The sequence below is a fragment of the Aphis gossypii genome, chromosome X (assembly GCF_020184175.1).
Source record: "Aphis gossypii isolate Hap1 chromosome X, ASM2018417v2, whole genome shotgun sequence".
Taxonomy (NCBI): Eukaryota; Metazoa; Arthropoda; class Insecta; order Hemiptera; family Aphididae; genus Aphis; species Aphis gossypii.
In genome coordinates this window covers 22,594,254-22,611,967 of record NC_065533.1, presented here as the reverse complement: position 1 = coordinate 22,611,967, position 17,714 = coordinate 22,594,254, and the positions used below count along the sequence as shown (strand labels likewise).

The 17,714-nt window shown below is 25.2% G+C and overlaps 1 protein-coding gene across 1 annotated transcript in view; it reads left to right on the top strand.

The window, feature by feature from the left end:
• The window catches only part of LOC114120666 (neurexin-1), a 225,921-nt gene that overhangs the window by 132,735 nt on the left and 75,472 nt on the right, over window positions 1-17,714 (top strand). Inside the window, exon 4 of the mRNA XM_027982637.2 lies at window positions 17,481-17,643. Coding sequence (XP_027838438.2) covers window positions 17,481-17,643 — 163 coding nt within the window. The remainder of the gene's footprint in view (window positions 1-17,480; window positions 17,644-17,714) is intronic.

Sequence of the window (17,714 nt, the reverse complement as noted above, 5' to 3'; positions counted from 1 at the left end):
ATAATATACTTTACTTAACCATAATATGTTATAAAATTAAAGAAAAAATAGATCCTAATGTACAACTTAACTTCGTGTTATTTTATAGGATAAGACAAAAATGTTTTTCTTTTTGTACAGCTATAATATCGCTTTGGTATGATTTAAACTTACTTTAAATTTAAGCAAATAGATTATAGGCTCTGCATGTAATCTTTCAATTGAAGGTACATAATATCTACTATAGTCTGTGATGGACCTTACTATCCCATAAGAAATTCATATTTATTTTACCATGTTTCCTCATACAACAAAAATTACGTTCTTAAAAATTATAATTTAAACTAAAATAATATTATTAGTTTCAAATTATTTTAATTTTTAACACTTAATTTTATATGTTTTAACATAAATATAAATATATGTATATATATATATATATTATATTAATGTTGTTTAATCAAAAATCCTTAGAGTTCTCAAACTAAATTAAAATTTAAAACGAACAATGTGAATAAATTAAAATATTTACCTTTTATGCGATTAGTTATAGTTATCTACTACGTATCTTAATAGTTTTTAATTGCATTTTAATTTCTATATCACAAATCAGGTTATAAGGTATATATAGATAACTATTACCAAGATATTAGTTCTATAATTTAAATGTTATAGTTATTGATGATTTTATTATTGAATGTCAAGTACAAATCATTTCATTTCAAAGACCGTTATAAAATATTAGAATTTTATCAACATTTGGTCGTGTAAAAGTGTCTGCCCGCGGAAGGCGATAAATCAAAAATGTACGACCGCAGTCCGTGGAGACCGAAATAACTTAGATTTGATTTTTATATGATATATTATATATATATAATATATCATATATATATATATTTTTGTTGTTATTACACCGTGGTTCATGGGGGAAATATCACTAAAATATATTTGGAATCGTCTTTTGTTTTATTATAACAACCGTATGTTTAAAGAGAAGTATATGATTAAACCAATGGCCCGTCCTTCAGCAGGCAGATTAACCGCTATTATCTATGTGTGTGTGTAGCTTCGTAGAACGCGATCGCGGTTACCTTGTTAAATAAGGAATTAAACACCAGAACGTTATTATCTAAATGGGTATAAATTAAATTTTATTATAATATATTTAGAGAGAGAGGGAAAATATTGAAGTTGATACCTACTGTGTATTTATTATTTGTCATATTGTCATACGATTGTGTTTTTTTATGTTTATGTAATTTACATACAATTGATGTGATGTGAACAAAAAAAGCTTTACTTTAATTATATATATATATATATAATATACAGATAATGTTAAAACAAAAGATTAATTATTTTGACAACATTTTAAGTTAAATCTTTAGTAATTCAGTATAATATATTTTACATATTGTCTTTTTTCAAAGGATAGATTGTTTAAAAAGAAATTACAATAGACCAATGATTTTATTTTAAATTTAAATGTACTAATATAACATTAAAATGGATAAAACAATATTCCGTTGGAACTTAACGTAAAAATGTATTAATTTTAACTTATCTTTTCAAAGATAGGTTTTCGTAGTAAATAGGTATTTAAATAAATACAATATCCATTTAAGTTGTATTTTAGTTTCGAAGCAAAACAGTGGATGTATTGGTTTTCAATAATATGAGTTTATTTGTTTTCTTTTTTATATGGATGGATAATGGATATAGATATTTTGGCATAGTAAAAATGATACAATTCTGAATTTTCAAGTGGTTTAAGGTAGAAAATTAGATCTAGTTACAACTTCGGTAAACAATTCTGAGTGCATTTCAAAATAATCAGGGAAAACAAAAAAATGCGAAGACAATTTCGACAATCATGATTATGTTTTTTTTTATTGTTTTCCAAAAATTCGTAAGAACAACGATAATGTAAACTCGATACTTAGCAGATCAAATCTTCTGGTATTTTATTTTAAGTGATGAGTTATTAAGAACTATAGCTGTTTTATATTACAACATTGATTTGTCTTTATTCTCTTTAATAACATTAAACATCAAACTAGTTTTATATAAAATTAGATTTTTATTTAAACGTACTAAAAAACTTTTGTTTATTTTTAAAGAGTTTTAAAAGAAAAATGTTCAATGTTTCAATTTAATTTGAATAGGTAACAAAACAATTCTATGTATTAATCGTGATTAGTGTATCACATGAAATATATATGATTTTTGTTTGTTTTACTAAAACAAATAAAAGAAGCATAAACTTTTTATTTTAAAAAATTCAAGTATCTTAAATGATTTATCTAATTTTTAAAAATTATAAAAATCTAAAATTAAAAATATTTTTATGATCTAAAAATAATCTTAATTAATGTCGAAGTGAAAATCAAATAACAAACGAGAAATACATTAACAAATAAAATACAAATTAATTTTTAATCTTAATCACATTTGTATAAGTTGAATATAATATTTGTTTTAAAGTTTTATATTTTTTATATATAATCTTTGGAAGTATTTGCATAAAAACTTCACAATAACATACGTATTATAGTTGGTTACAGTTGAGTCTCAGTTACCTATATCATTTAATAAAATATGTATGAGAATTTTTTTTTTTTTAATTGGTTTTAGTAGGTTTATAATTTGAAACTCCCTCTTTTCTTATACAAAAAAAAAGGTCAATGAATAATAAAATATTTAGATGGGAAATTATGAGTTGTAAGCTCCTGATTTTTTATGGTACCAAACTACTCACGCTGACTTTTTATAGATCCATCGTAGATTTTATGATTCTTTTTTACAATATTATAAATACAATCAAAATTTTTACCACACCAATCACCTTATTGAAAGAAGAAAATACTGATTAAATTAAGAGAAATTTAAATTTTGAATAATACACTTCAAAAAATATAAATAAATATTATATTCTATTAATAAATTTTAAGTGAATATAATAATTTATTTAATATATTATAAAATGCTATTATTTTATAAATTATTAAAATACGTTATTAAAATTAATGTAATAAAAACACACATATATATATATATATATATATATATGTGTGTGTGTGTGTGTGTGTGTAATTTACGATTTAAATAGCTATTTTTTTACAATAATAATTTATTTTCTCTGATCGTGCCAAGATAATATATAAGAGTCATTTAAAATCCATAATACTAATGGCATTGATCAAATGACCCGAGAAATGGAGAGAAAATTATTATTTTATTTTACTTTAAAGAGACATTTCATTTATGATTTATTTATTCATATAATTTCTGTTGAGAGATTATTGGATTTTAAATTATTATGTTAAGATTCAAACATTTTACTTTTATATTTTTTAAATGTTGGAAATTGTTTAGATATGTGATATCGATATGTGAACCAATTACTTTATTGGTTACAACATAACATTTTTGTTTTGTTTTTTTTTATTATTATTATTATTATTATTAGTCATACTTGTAAATTATTATTATAATTCATAGAATTAAAACAGTGAATTTAATTTATAATATAAATTATAATTTTTATAAAAGTATAATATAATTCTTGATTACTGTAGTATACAATATTAGTAAATAATATTTTTTTCCAGTATGTATAATAACATTAACGCTGGAATGATTACTTTAGTTCTACATAAATATGTATGTTCATTGTTCATATTGTATTTACTCATGCGTATACACGTGTATCGGTCATCTTCTGTATATGAATATATTAATAATTATAAATATGTCAAGTCATTGGTGCCGTTACTACGTTAACAGTGAAATAAAAATAAAATAAAATTGAAATGTTAAAAGATTGTTGAGATAAATAGTGAATAATGTTATAACATAAGAGCGAACATAGTGTTTAATTTTATGCATTATAATGAAATGTGAATAATATATAGAATAGTAATAGCGATAACAATGATAAATTTATGTGGAAAAATATTCTATACACATTAAAGTATTATCTCCATTCTAGTATTTTATTATATTGTCTAAAATAATAAAATAAAAACTAATATGCTAAAAAAAAAAAATGGGGTAAAACAAAAATTATACTTTCACCACGAGTGCTATCTGACAATCGTTTGTATAATAAATAATATAATTAATATAATTATCCAATCACCATTATTTTAGTTTGAGTGTTGTTGACTATAGATTATAATTTACTTCAATTCGTATGTAACACATGCCGTTTGTTTTTTTTTTTTGCATGTTTTAGTTCTTACATAAATAATATTATTATTTATTATACGTAAATATAATATTCATCAACATCAATGTTATGTATCTCTTAATTTAACATAACAACTGCTTTATAATTGTCATGTCATTTATTCACTTAATTTGTTATACGTAACATCAGCACTTATACACGCATTAGAGTGAAATATTCTCTTGGGATCAGAGAAGAGTACAGTCCGAACTCATAGCTAATGCATTTAGGGTCCCCACTGATTATAGACCACATAAATCTAACAATAGGAAACATTTGGAACCTAGTACGTGTACATACCGCAGATAATAGTTATATAATATATTAGCTAGTTGTTAAAACTAGCCAAGTTTATCACTGGCTTGCGAGTACAAACATTTTATGGTCAAACATTAAATTTCCAAGCAAACATTACGTGCTAGCTAGTGCAGTATATCGCTGAAGACAAACTAATTGTCTACGATTCGGTATATCATTAATGAAATTTAAAATGCATTCAAGTCACCCTACAGCATCCCAACCTCAGATAATGAAAAATGCAATACCTGTAACAACTTAGATAAATTCACGACATAGCATCAATATCACGATAATCAACACATCGTTACACACTTATTATTCAAATCACACGTTCACTTATATATTGTTTATTTCGCGTAAAAATTTAAAATAATCAGAAAAAAATGTATTAATATTTTACTTTTTTTTTATGAGATATGAATTGTTCAATTGCTTCGAAAACAATTTATTAAAGATAATACTACTATATAATTTTTTTTTTTTATAACTACCTAAATCAAAAATGTCGGTACCTACTTGTTTTTAAATATTGTACAAAATTATAATATGTGTTTAAGTGGTTCAAGTTTATCATTTTCCAGCAATTAAATAACCATTATAAATTTAATATAATTGTACAATTTATTGCCGAGCTTTTAAAATAACATGATATTATGATAGTTTATTGAATAATTCAATATTTCAGCATTCTCTCAAGCGAACCACGAAATTGAATAATTTAGAACCCTTACTCTAATATTCTAATTGTACATACTATATATACAAATATTATTTGGCGTTATTAAATTGACTGGTTATAAATATAGGTATATGCATGCATGCCGTTATTTAATTAATTGCCGTCAATCTTCGTATGTTTGGTTAATATAACTAGTGTGAATACTTAGTTAAATAATGAACGTTACTCAATACCGTTTACATTAAATCTATTATCATTAATGCATTACAGGTTAGGTTATATTAATAAAATGTATATGGAATATGTACGGTTCTAATAGTAGGTATATAATGTAATGTCATGATACATATAATATTTTTAATTATTTTATTTTATTAAAAATTAACTCGATACTCACTAGATTTGTCTTAAAAAGTATTCAAGTACACAGCAATAACAGATATTATAATTAAATTATTAACATTAAAAAATGCCAATGTATAAAAAGTTCTTTGAAATCTAGAATTTCTAGGATAATAATAAAATTCCAAAAAAAAAAATATTATTTAATTTCAATATTTCTTTGCAAAACAGTATCATAAATGTTATAATAATCTCTTTTATGAGTGTAGAAAATTTAGAAGAAGTGTTTATAGTGTTTATACACATATACTAATAAATAATAAATATTAAATACATATGCAGGACACATAGAGTAGGACCAATTGATTATAAAAAATATAAATACAAGTAAACTGGACTCAAAGAAGTAATTCAACAACTCATCAGTTTTCGGTCAGTCTTTAGGGTCACCTCTTTGGATGAAACAACATTCAGTAATCAGTTTATGCGCGGAGTGTAATTGTGATGTGTTCTCATTACTTCAATTTCACAACCAAATTTTGTATACCTAACTATCATAAAGCTTGGGGTATTTTTTTTTATTATTAATCATGATATGTCTAATACGTTTTTTAATATAAATTGCCTTCTATAATCATGATTAAAATATTATAAATAGTATGATTTCCAACGAATAATTAACGTATAATATTTAGTACTTATTATTTTTATGATATATTAGTGCCTGTATTGGGATAACTATCGGCTTTGAAAATGATAAAATATATGTAGTCTATTAAAATATTATACTATATAGTTCAAGTAACGATGATAGTGATATAGTTATATTTTGATGTCATACCAAGTAAAACACAGTACCGACCATATAGTATCATAAAACGCCCCACCCGATGATGAACTTTACATCACCTTGTTATTGTACGCGGGTCCTGCTTTCGTTCTATATTATATAATATGACTCCGTGGTCAGATTAGATACCACGTTATTCCAAACATGTACCCAATTAATTCGTCTATAATCTAACCACACCCTGAAAAGAATTTTACCGTACAAAGAACGAGTCACCCTATAACCTTAACAAACACGAACAAGAGACGATCGATTTTGCCTTTGCCGTGGTGTGTGGTTTATGGTTTTTGGATTTTTTTTTTGTGTGTTACTTTTGCTTGTTATTTATCCTTTATCTTGGCATTGTTGTTTTAATATACAGGAGATCAAACAGTAATGGAATAATATTAATTTAAGAAATAATTAAACACAGCATCCAGGGGGCACTGCAGATGAACGAATGGCTTAACAAATATCTAACTGGTACTAAGTACAACGTCATAGCGTCATAAAAACGAAAAGCTGTTTTGACTTAAAATATAAATACATACAATAACCAACAACTTGCTCTTATTTACCCTTTTATATTGTTGCTATTTTGTAACTTACAATAAATTGTAAAAATAGTAAATAATACAAAAAAAACATGAACTATATTTTTCTCTTACAAAAGACACTCGTTTAATTGTTGCCTGATTTTTTTTTCAAACCGGATTTATAATGCATCAAAATATACTTTGAATTTCGTCTTGTTTACATTTCATAAAGTTATTTATTTATTGATTTATACGTAAATAGGTAAACACTCACTATACTTAAATTGTGTAACTAGCACACGTAATGATACGGACTCTATTGTTTTCGAACTTTAATATTTAGAAAAATATATAAACATTTAGTTACAAATTATGATATCGAATTATGATCGATAGATTATGTGGTTTTTATCTAATGAAACATAATACATCTATGCAATATATATAATTATACTCACTATGGTCTATGATTTATAAATTTAGAAAGCGTATAGTTATACTGTGATATACTCACAGCCATAATAAATTATTTATCATTATAAACACACATTTTTAAAAATCATTTTTTATTTTCATACAACCTTGCAATATGAACGATTTAATTATGAATAATAAAATACTAAAATTAACCACTGTCATTAAACCATAAAAATAAATATAAATCATAATCTGAAATTTTTCACTAAAATACCGTAAGAATAAGCTTAGATTAGCATGGAATAAAATTAATATTATTAATAATAATTTACTTGTACTTGTATTATAACATAACTATTTCCATGTCTTTAGATAAAATTCAAGTATAAAGTAAACTATTTTTTAGGTACTTATTATAAACCGTTAAACCTATTACTTTAAAATTATAGTAAGTACTTATACAAAAAAGTGAATTTTTCAGACTTTTTATGCTTTGATGAAGCTTTTTTTATAAAATCGTTATAGTTTTGATTTACCATCTATCAAAACATCTATTTCATTTACTCAAAAAAAAGTTATTACTATATACCTAATATGAATTAAAATAAAGTTTTGAAACTTGTCTTCTATACCATGTTCATATTAATTTATTTAAATTGTCTAAAGTTTAGCATCTACATAGGTAAATGTTTTGTTAATGCTGAAAAACTTTTAAAATGTTAAGTGGAAGTATCCTAAGAATAATAATATAATTTTCACCGAGTATATATTATCTACTATGATGTTTCGGTAATATAGTGATTATTTAAATGTTATATATTTTGTTTATTAGCGTTTTTTTATACAATCCAATAAACATAATCATTAGTCATATATATTATAAACATCAATGAAAATAATTAACATTACAAGAATAGACTAAATTTTTAAATAATTTTAGGTAATAACAAGCAGCCTGAAAAAAAGTTAATTTATATATTAATTTATAAATTATTTAAGTTCAATACTTTTGCACAGTTAGTATAATATAAAATAAAAAAAAAACATATTTATAGGCTATAGGCTCTTATTTATATTTTAATATAAAAGTGTGGCAATTCTATACGGGGCAAGAGTCATATGAGGTTTCTTAAAATTTAGTCAATATAAAAAATAAATTTATTGATGTTTTTTTTTCCATTAACATAGTTTGTTAATTTTTATCGATTATTATTAAAATCGTTTGTAATAAATTCTAGTTTCAATACCTACTATCGAAAAATGTACAGAATTACAAAATTGTTTTGATTAAATTAAATGTTAATATACTTCAACTAATTTGATATAAAAGTAAATTGTTTTACCAAAAACAAATTACATTTATACTAAAAATAGTCTACGTTATGTAATTATCATATTTGTGTAACTATAAAAAATTAAATGATTCCTTTAAAAAAAAAAATTATATTATTAATACAGAAAAAAAGTCACATGTTTATTGTTGTTTTTATTACTTAACATTCTAATTAAGTTATAAAATAATCGTTTTAACTATATACAATATACATATACACAATATTTGATTAAAATAATTACTATTTTAATTGTATTGCACCATTCTTTATAAGTCATAAGTGTATTTTAAAACATATAACGGCTCTATTCAATGATTCCCAACGACTAATATTCAAATATTTTCAAAAATTAGATTTTTCTTCACATTTATGATAGTTTTCTATGCATAATGCATATACAGTTAACTTAGCTTACAATATTTTAAGAACAAATATGTAATATAATTACTTTTATCATTTTTATATTTAAAGTTCTCATTATAAATTAGTAATCAAGTTAATGTGGTTCTACTTAACCGTCTTCTACTAGCATATTTTTTCAAACATTGTCATAGGACTTATTATACTGCTTTGATTTGATTTTTATGTGCAGTGGATTTAGATTAATCATAGTGACAGTTTATATTGATGAAGATATTATACATCAATTACTATTATTAACTTTAAAATTATATATTACTGCAAAAATAAAATATTTTTATAAAACTTTATAAAGGCATTTATAGAGTTGTATCAATTTCTTAACTCTAGAACTTAATATTTATTATATTTGTTGTATGTATGATTGTATAAATAATCATTAATTATATAACTGTCGTATCTCAATATCTAAACAAAATGAATCAAAAGGTCAATTATATATTACTTAAATAATTGTGTGTATCCATTTTCCGTTTTCGTAGTTTCTAAATCAATACGTTTCTAACTTATAACATAGGTATGAATAGAAATATAATATAACTTTAAGTAATTTAAAATAAGTAGCTTAAACTTATTGTGGTTTTAGTAGTTTTTCAAAATTTCTCTACTGAATACTAAACATGTTGATCCAATAAGCTATTCAAATCCAATTTTCCATCGTTTACACTTTACCTATTTTTTAGAACACAGTTTAAGTATGAAACAGTGTTAAATTGTGTAAAAAAGTACACTTAATACATAATTATCATTTCTATTGGATTCTGAATTTAAATAGCATTGCATTATGGCGTATCTAATACATATGGGCGTGACTTAATATTGTTTGCTACAAAGAATAATTATTATAGTAATAAATTAAAACAAATTAAATGCTTTAAACATGGTTTGTTATCGCTTGACTAATGATTGACGACTACGAAGTAGAGTCTGATGAATCGTGACATTTAATTATATATATTATGACTTATGAGTATTTCAATTAATTTTACGATAGGACACATGACATAACACACAGTAATAATATGCATTTTAGATATTTCCATGAGAGAGTGCAGTAAAGCATTATTCCTACATGTCATACGATGACTGTATAGTATATAATATAACAATGTGAAACATTAATTATTCTACATGCATATTGCATATCCAAGTATACATATAATGTATGATAATAAATCTATAAAGAAGTGGAGAATTTCGCCGGACGCGATTAATAAAAACCGTATGATTTTATGGCTTATAACGAGAGATTGAACAAACAAGTATTATGGATAGGTAGGTCCCCTTATAAATATACTTATATATAAGGGTACGATAAGAAACGAAAAAATAAAGTTGTAACTTTGGAACGGCATAAAATGATATTGATTAAGGCGCTCAATAGCTGATCGTATATTATAGTTATTTTTTCGCCTTGGGTAGCGCGCGTGTGATAGAGACCATTTGAGCCAAAATAATGATAATAATAAAACCGTTGGAGAAAAATAAATTATATCGTTTACACTATGTGATAGTATAATATATGTAAACCATTCTGGGACTTAAAAATAGAAACACTGTGTTACTCTAAGATCGTATAACAAGAATGTTTTTTTTCCGTTTTTAATGCTCTCATCGCCATAAACTCTATTTCTCCTTAATTATTTTCATACAACTTGTCCTCATATAATCTTATCCATTCTACTACCTACCTATCATACCTTATCCAAAATATGCAAATTTCGTTTCAATATTCGCTAAAGATTTAATTAACCACTATATTGCTATCGGCAATTGTAAATTGCATCTGAATTCTTATCAAGTGTAAAAAAGTGATTTATAAACTGCACACGGGTAAAATTTTAAAAATGAATAACTATATTTCTGCAAAATAAAACAAAATTACGAAACTCAGTTTGAAATCTCTTATTTATACTTGATTAATTATAGCCATATAATACGTATATATATAATAAATAGAAAAAAAATTAAAAATTAAAAAATAATATAATTTTAAAAAGTACATTATTAGGATATACAATAAAATATTATTGATGTATGATATTCATCAATTGAAGTTTCACCACACTATTATATTTATTATTATTTAAGCTTTGTAACTTTTCACGTTTTTCTCGGTGGTTTTTCTTTTGATATTTGAAGGTATAGTATTAATTTTATGATGTTATACTTTTATTGAAGAGTAAACATGAGACGAGTGGTTTATAATAGAAGTTGATAAAACCATGTATTGTAAACATTTGTGTAAAGTATTTAAGACAGTATGAACACGTACCATCCATGTACAACTATTTTGATAATGCAAGAGCTTTTAAATTAGAAATGCAATTGAAAACGACATATTTCAACTCTTTATTGTTTATTAATAAAAATAACTCTTCAGTATTTGTTTTAACACTGCGTTCATTAAGAACTAATTGAACTTGTAAAAGTTCTGCGCAGTTTACATTATACCTTTTTGACATAGATCAAAATTCGGGAGTACCAAGTTTACAATAAAAAGGTTGTTTGGGCTCGCAGTTTACGGTATGACTGACACTATTAATTTTTTTGTTTACGATTAATAATTTTATTATGTGACCCTACATTTTAACTATGATAGTCGTTACTTTTATCGTGTATGTATCATATTATAATTGTCAAGTTGTAATAGTAAAATAAAAAAAATAAAAATGAAAGAATTTAATTTAAAAAAAACACTCGTTCAACCGTGATAATATTACAATCGAATAATGTACAGTCAATAAAACATGTCAATATATCCGTCGGACGGCGAGCGCAGCTGGGCAGACTGCTGCAGTCGGAATGGCGTTATATTATTATTGTCTCGCTACCGCCAAGTTTTCGGATTCCGACGACGGCGACGCGGAGACACGCGGAAACGAAGATGAAAAATAAGAAATAAGAAAACGTGTGCGTGTGTGTGTGTGTGGTGTGTGTGTGTGTGTGTTATGTATATGGTCGGTGCTACGCTCAGAGTCGGTGGCTGTGTTGATGATGGTGGTAGTGGTACAAGGGGTATAGTGGTTTGGGCGATCCGCCATCGGCCGGACCGGAGGGGTAGCCGCCGGGCAACCATGGGCTATACAACCCCCGACCGCACCACCCCTCAACGACATCCCACGTTTTTAACGCCAACCCGAGAGAGAGTTCTCAGTCACCGCTACCACATCCACAGATCAATATTGGCGCGTGCAGTCTACAACTCCACTATAATATAAATATATATATATATATATCATATAGTAAAATGCTACTATGAAAAGAGTGCTAGTGGCGGTATAAGTCGTTGTAGTAATATTTAGTAGTAGCAGTCGTAGTAGTAGTAGTAGTAGTAGTAGTAGTAGTAGTGGTAATAGTACGAGTAGTAGTAATAGTAGTAGTAGTAGTAGTAGAGATGACGTCGTCGATAAAGAGGGTTAAACGAAGGTTGATGTGGTGGGGTATGGGAGGGAGGATATAGAGTTGGGTGATAAAAATATCAAAGTGTTAAAAGAGCGGTAGATGGGTCAGGGAACGGGGTTGTAGACGGGAGGGGATGTTATTGACGCAGGGTAAAGTGGCGACCCGGAACACGAGTGCAGTGAAATATGCGAATTGTTATTTTCTTCCTTATTTTCCGTTTATTATAAATTTCGTTTTATATTTTACGCTTCTTCTTAAGGCCAACTGACGTCGGGGTGGGGGTAAATACGACGTAACGTTGGTTTATCTAGAGTACTGCGAGGAGGGTGCCGGTTATATATGATGGAAGAAGGCGTTTGACTATAGACCGGAAAGAAAAATGTCATATGCCTGTTTGCCAAAAGGGCTGCTGGTTAAGGGTATCGTCGAGACGACGGTGGTGGAAGCGAGGAGAAAGACAGGCGGCTCGTAAAGAAAAAAAATTGCGGCGACGGAGTGATTTCTGTTAAGAACTCGGTGGTATGAAAATAGACCAATACTAGTACTCAATATAGCAATAATAATAATCCTAAAAATTAACAGACGAAGTTTTTCCGACGTTTTTTGTGTAAAAGTCTATTACTTCTAGTTCGATGAAACGCTCAAACACGTATAGTATTTACTATTTACGGCTATATTACCTATATACGGCTGTTGTTCAATACCAACAATTCGCATGCTTAATTATTCCACAAACTTTTATATAAACTTGTACACGTGCATTTAATATTATATCCGGTGTTAGTTTAAATTACGTCATATATATGTTTATAAATTGTATAATATTGTGTGGCGGTTGGTAATTTATTTGTATACCTCAGTGCTGTTATTTACTAATGTCATTATTATTATTTAATGAATTTTTTACCTTTTATTTTTGTATTACAAAGATAATATGCACAGAAAATATAAATGCATTAAGCAGAGTTGGTGATTTCAAGCACTATTAATGTGAGGTTTATGCGTATGGCCGCCATAGCCGAAAGAAGTAGAAAATATATTGTTTGTAAATGCATATTTTCAAATATTTATATTACTCTATATTACTCGAGTGTCAAGACCTATCGGCGCGTTCACACTAACACACATGTTCTACACATTTATATATTTTCTGGGGAAAACAATAAAAGTATTACGTACCTACAGAACTTGCTTAATATAGTTTTTTCTTCTATGAATAAAATTCCCATTTTTTTTTTGTCGAAGGAAAAAAAATCTTTTATTTCTAAAAATGTTTTTATTATTAAACATTTTCAGTTTACAGTTTTAAAATGCATTCAATATTTTTATTACAGCTAGTTTCAAATTGAAAATTATTATATGCCAACTAAATTCCTAGTTGTAATTCTGAACAAAATATTTAAGTGTGATACATTATTGGTTGGAATAAAATCTGTACATATGTTAATATTGAAATTTTTTGTAATCTTTAGTTGAAATAATACTATTGAAGAATTGTGTTGAAATTTTAAATACATATTTTATTAATATAAAGGTTATTTAATGATAAGTTAAAGGTAAAACATGATAACTATCAGATAATAAACATAATCTAATTCAATGTAAAAAATTGAATAAATAATTTGAACGTATTCGTTTATATATAATTTCTTATATATTTATTGATTCATTAGTTCAAATATTTGGAACTGATACTTATTATTATCCCTAAATGGGTGTTTTTTATACGCAGATTTCAAAATATTTTAATAGTTGTATTGCATGTGCTATTAAAATAATGAATTTATTACACTGAACACATAAAATAAAAAATATATATCTTAGTTTTACTATTATTAAATAAAATATGTATTGTTATAGTAATATGTCTGCTATTCATTAGTAAAATATTAATAAAAAAAATATATATTTTTCGTTCAAGACTCAACAACTTATATCTACCTATTCAACATTCTTTCAATTTATATTTAAAATCGTGAACTCATGGGCCCCCACATAAACATATTCAGTGAAGCCCATTATCTTCTTCAAGAATAAATAAATATAAAAATACAAAACAAAATATATTACAAGTAGTTATTTAATATAATGTCGATATTATTAATAAAATATTTACATGATATTATTAAACAGTACGTAATTATTTTTTATATTATTACCCGTTTTAGAGAGATTATTCTATCATTGAAAATTGGACGAGTTTTGAAACAGTATATAATTACTTTATAGCTATATGAATGATTATTCTATCAGATTGAATTGGTTTACGTAAATGGTTATTCGATGAAATCGATGGATAACGAATGACCAAAACTATTTATTAAGCTATACGCGAGTTCATTAAATAATCGTTATTACTGGAGTCTGGATAATAATGGAGTAGTTTACCAACCTCGATAACTGCATTTATACTATACACTGTTTAAAAAGTCATATTATTTAGAGCAGTAAACGATATTGCATGAATTCGCAATGGATTTAATAACTCGAATAGGTACTTTGTAATGGAAAATGATGCTTACCGTTTAACACATTTTCGGTATTTATTAAACAATTCAACGAATTATTATTATCGTATAGAATTATTGAACAATCAATACTACCAAAATAAAGGTAATCTCCAATAGCATAAAATAAAATACAATTACGTAAGATTATAAAATAACTAAAATTAGTCAACTATTGTTATATTATTGTTACTTACACAATATTTTACATTAAATTCTAAACGTTTTACTTGCTATTCAGAAAGAAAAACAGTTTTTGATGATTAATGTATTCCATTTAAATTGTAAGCAGAAGAAATTATTATTTAAAAAATTTCAGTTATTTTAATATGAAATACCTAGTATCTTCTGTTCTATTTTAACACATTTTTGCATTATAAATGCACTATCTGTCGTTGACGGTTAAGCTAGGTAAGTCTGTTGGTTTTAAATTTATTGAAGATACATTGGGGCTTATGAACATATTGAAGGATCGTGACTGCACTTACAACAACCGCGTTAGTGATTACGTATAGTGCATATTAATACAATAAATAAACAATTTGTTATTAATTACCAGCGTAATACTTTATATTCCAAGGTTAGGTTTTTAACATTTAATATTTTAATGTTGTACTAGTTACAAATCCAATAAATATACTATTATATTCTCAATTTATTTAATCGGTTATATTTCTGTAATAATCACATTAATTTTTAAACATATAATATTATGCAACTAACACTTGAATATTATTTATTTTACCTTTTATTAAAAAAAAAAAACAAATTATTATGATAAGAGAATAATTAATTTTGATCTCATCATAATATTAAGTATTTGATTCACGTACATTCAATTACTTTACAGTGGTGTTCAATCAAATCATTTTTTTTTTCATTTAATCAATAAAATATAGAATACATTTTATAATTTATGACAAAATTCACAGTTCTACAATAGTTAAGTAATATATATAATAATATAAATATCAATTAAATAAACAAATGATAACATGTTACCTAACTATGATATAGTTTATATTTTTAAATTGATGCAAATAAATTGCATCCACTATAAAATTATAGTTATGCAAATAAATATGAACTTTTTATATTTACCATGTAATCATTTTTTTTCACAATATGGAACTCGGTTGTAGATAGCAAAGCGTATATAATGTGAACATTTTGAACATATCATCTTGAAAAGTATGTGTAACGGAGCAAAATGCAAATACATTTCACATTTTTATTTACTACACATACATATAATAATATAATATTATATACCTGTATGATATTATATTATAAGGTAGGACATATTATTATATATGTATGTACATCATATAATATTTCTACGGTGTCTCTTATTTAGTACAATATTTAGGTACATAGAAATATAGATGTAGGTTATTATTTTAATTTTTCATGTCTTAAATGAACCAACAATTGTTCATTATCTTTATACGGCCATTTTATCTTCAAGCTTTACATTAAATTTAACGATGATAGTAGTTATATATCTATTATCTATCAACAGTTACTTGTCTTATCCCTAATATTATAAAATAATCTTATTTAATGCATGATAATCAATTTTTGATAAATTACATCATATAGGTATATAGAAAGACACATTTATACTACTACACAGTACACATTAAAAAAATACTAGCTTACCTTAATATTATCTACTAAAAAAACAACAAAGAATTTAAAAAATGGAAAAAATTATATTAACGTACCTATTCTTCGTCATCATGTATAATAAGAACATTTTAAACAGCCTGTTTTTATGGGAAGCTAAAATAATTACAAAAAAATAAAATTGTATAAACGAAATAATTATAATATGTTAAAAAAAAAAAATGGAAAAATCAGAATAACTATTTTTATTTATCAATTCCAATTATTTCTTTTTTAAATTCAATAGTAGTTTTGAATTTAGTGAGAGAGTTTTGAACTAGATTTTAAAATTATATTTACAATTTCAACTAAACATAAATTGTTGTATAAATTTTTTGTTTGATTGAATACAATTTTCTAGGAATAAAATCAACCGCTCATCTATGTACATATTTTTCAATAAAATATTATAGATAATATTATATATTATTCAAACACAGACACTTATCATCCAATTGTTTTCATAGTTAATACAGTCTTTACTTGGTGTTTAGAACGTAAAAACGTAAAAACGTGTAAATTGTTTTATTTTACAAGTTATATAGTAGTATAATATCATATTATTTTCAATGATTTATCATTTTATTTAATTTGTAAAACCAGGTGTGTAGAACAATTATCACACACTTTTAGTATTTAATATAATTAATTTAATGTACGATTATAGATACTGATTCGTATTACGATGGACAGTAAAGACAATAAAGAAAAGACATTTATTTTTTATTTTTATTAAATAATCTGTAATTTGTTTCTTTATTTTATTTAATTTACTTGGCATTCAACCACTGATTATATCAATAATAACTAAATTTCGTTACATTTTGTTGCAGGTTAATGGTGGAGGAATTAGCGGTAATCGCCGTGGTGGAGGTAATTCAGATGCCTGTGAAAAACACGACCCTTGTCAACATGGTGGGATTTGCATATCTACAGACGATGGCCCGAAATGTCAATGCCGTGATAAAAATTTTGAAGGAGCATACTGTGAGATAGGTACGTATACATATTTTTTATGCCTATCGATTATACAAAATTTCTAAGCATTACTTAAGTACAGATGAGAA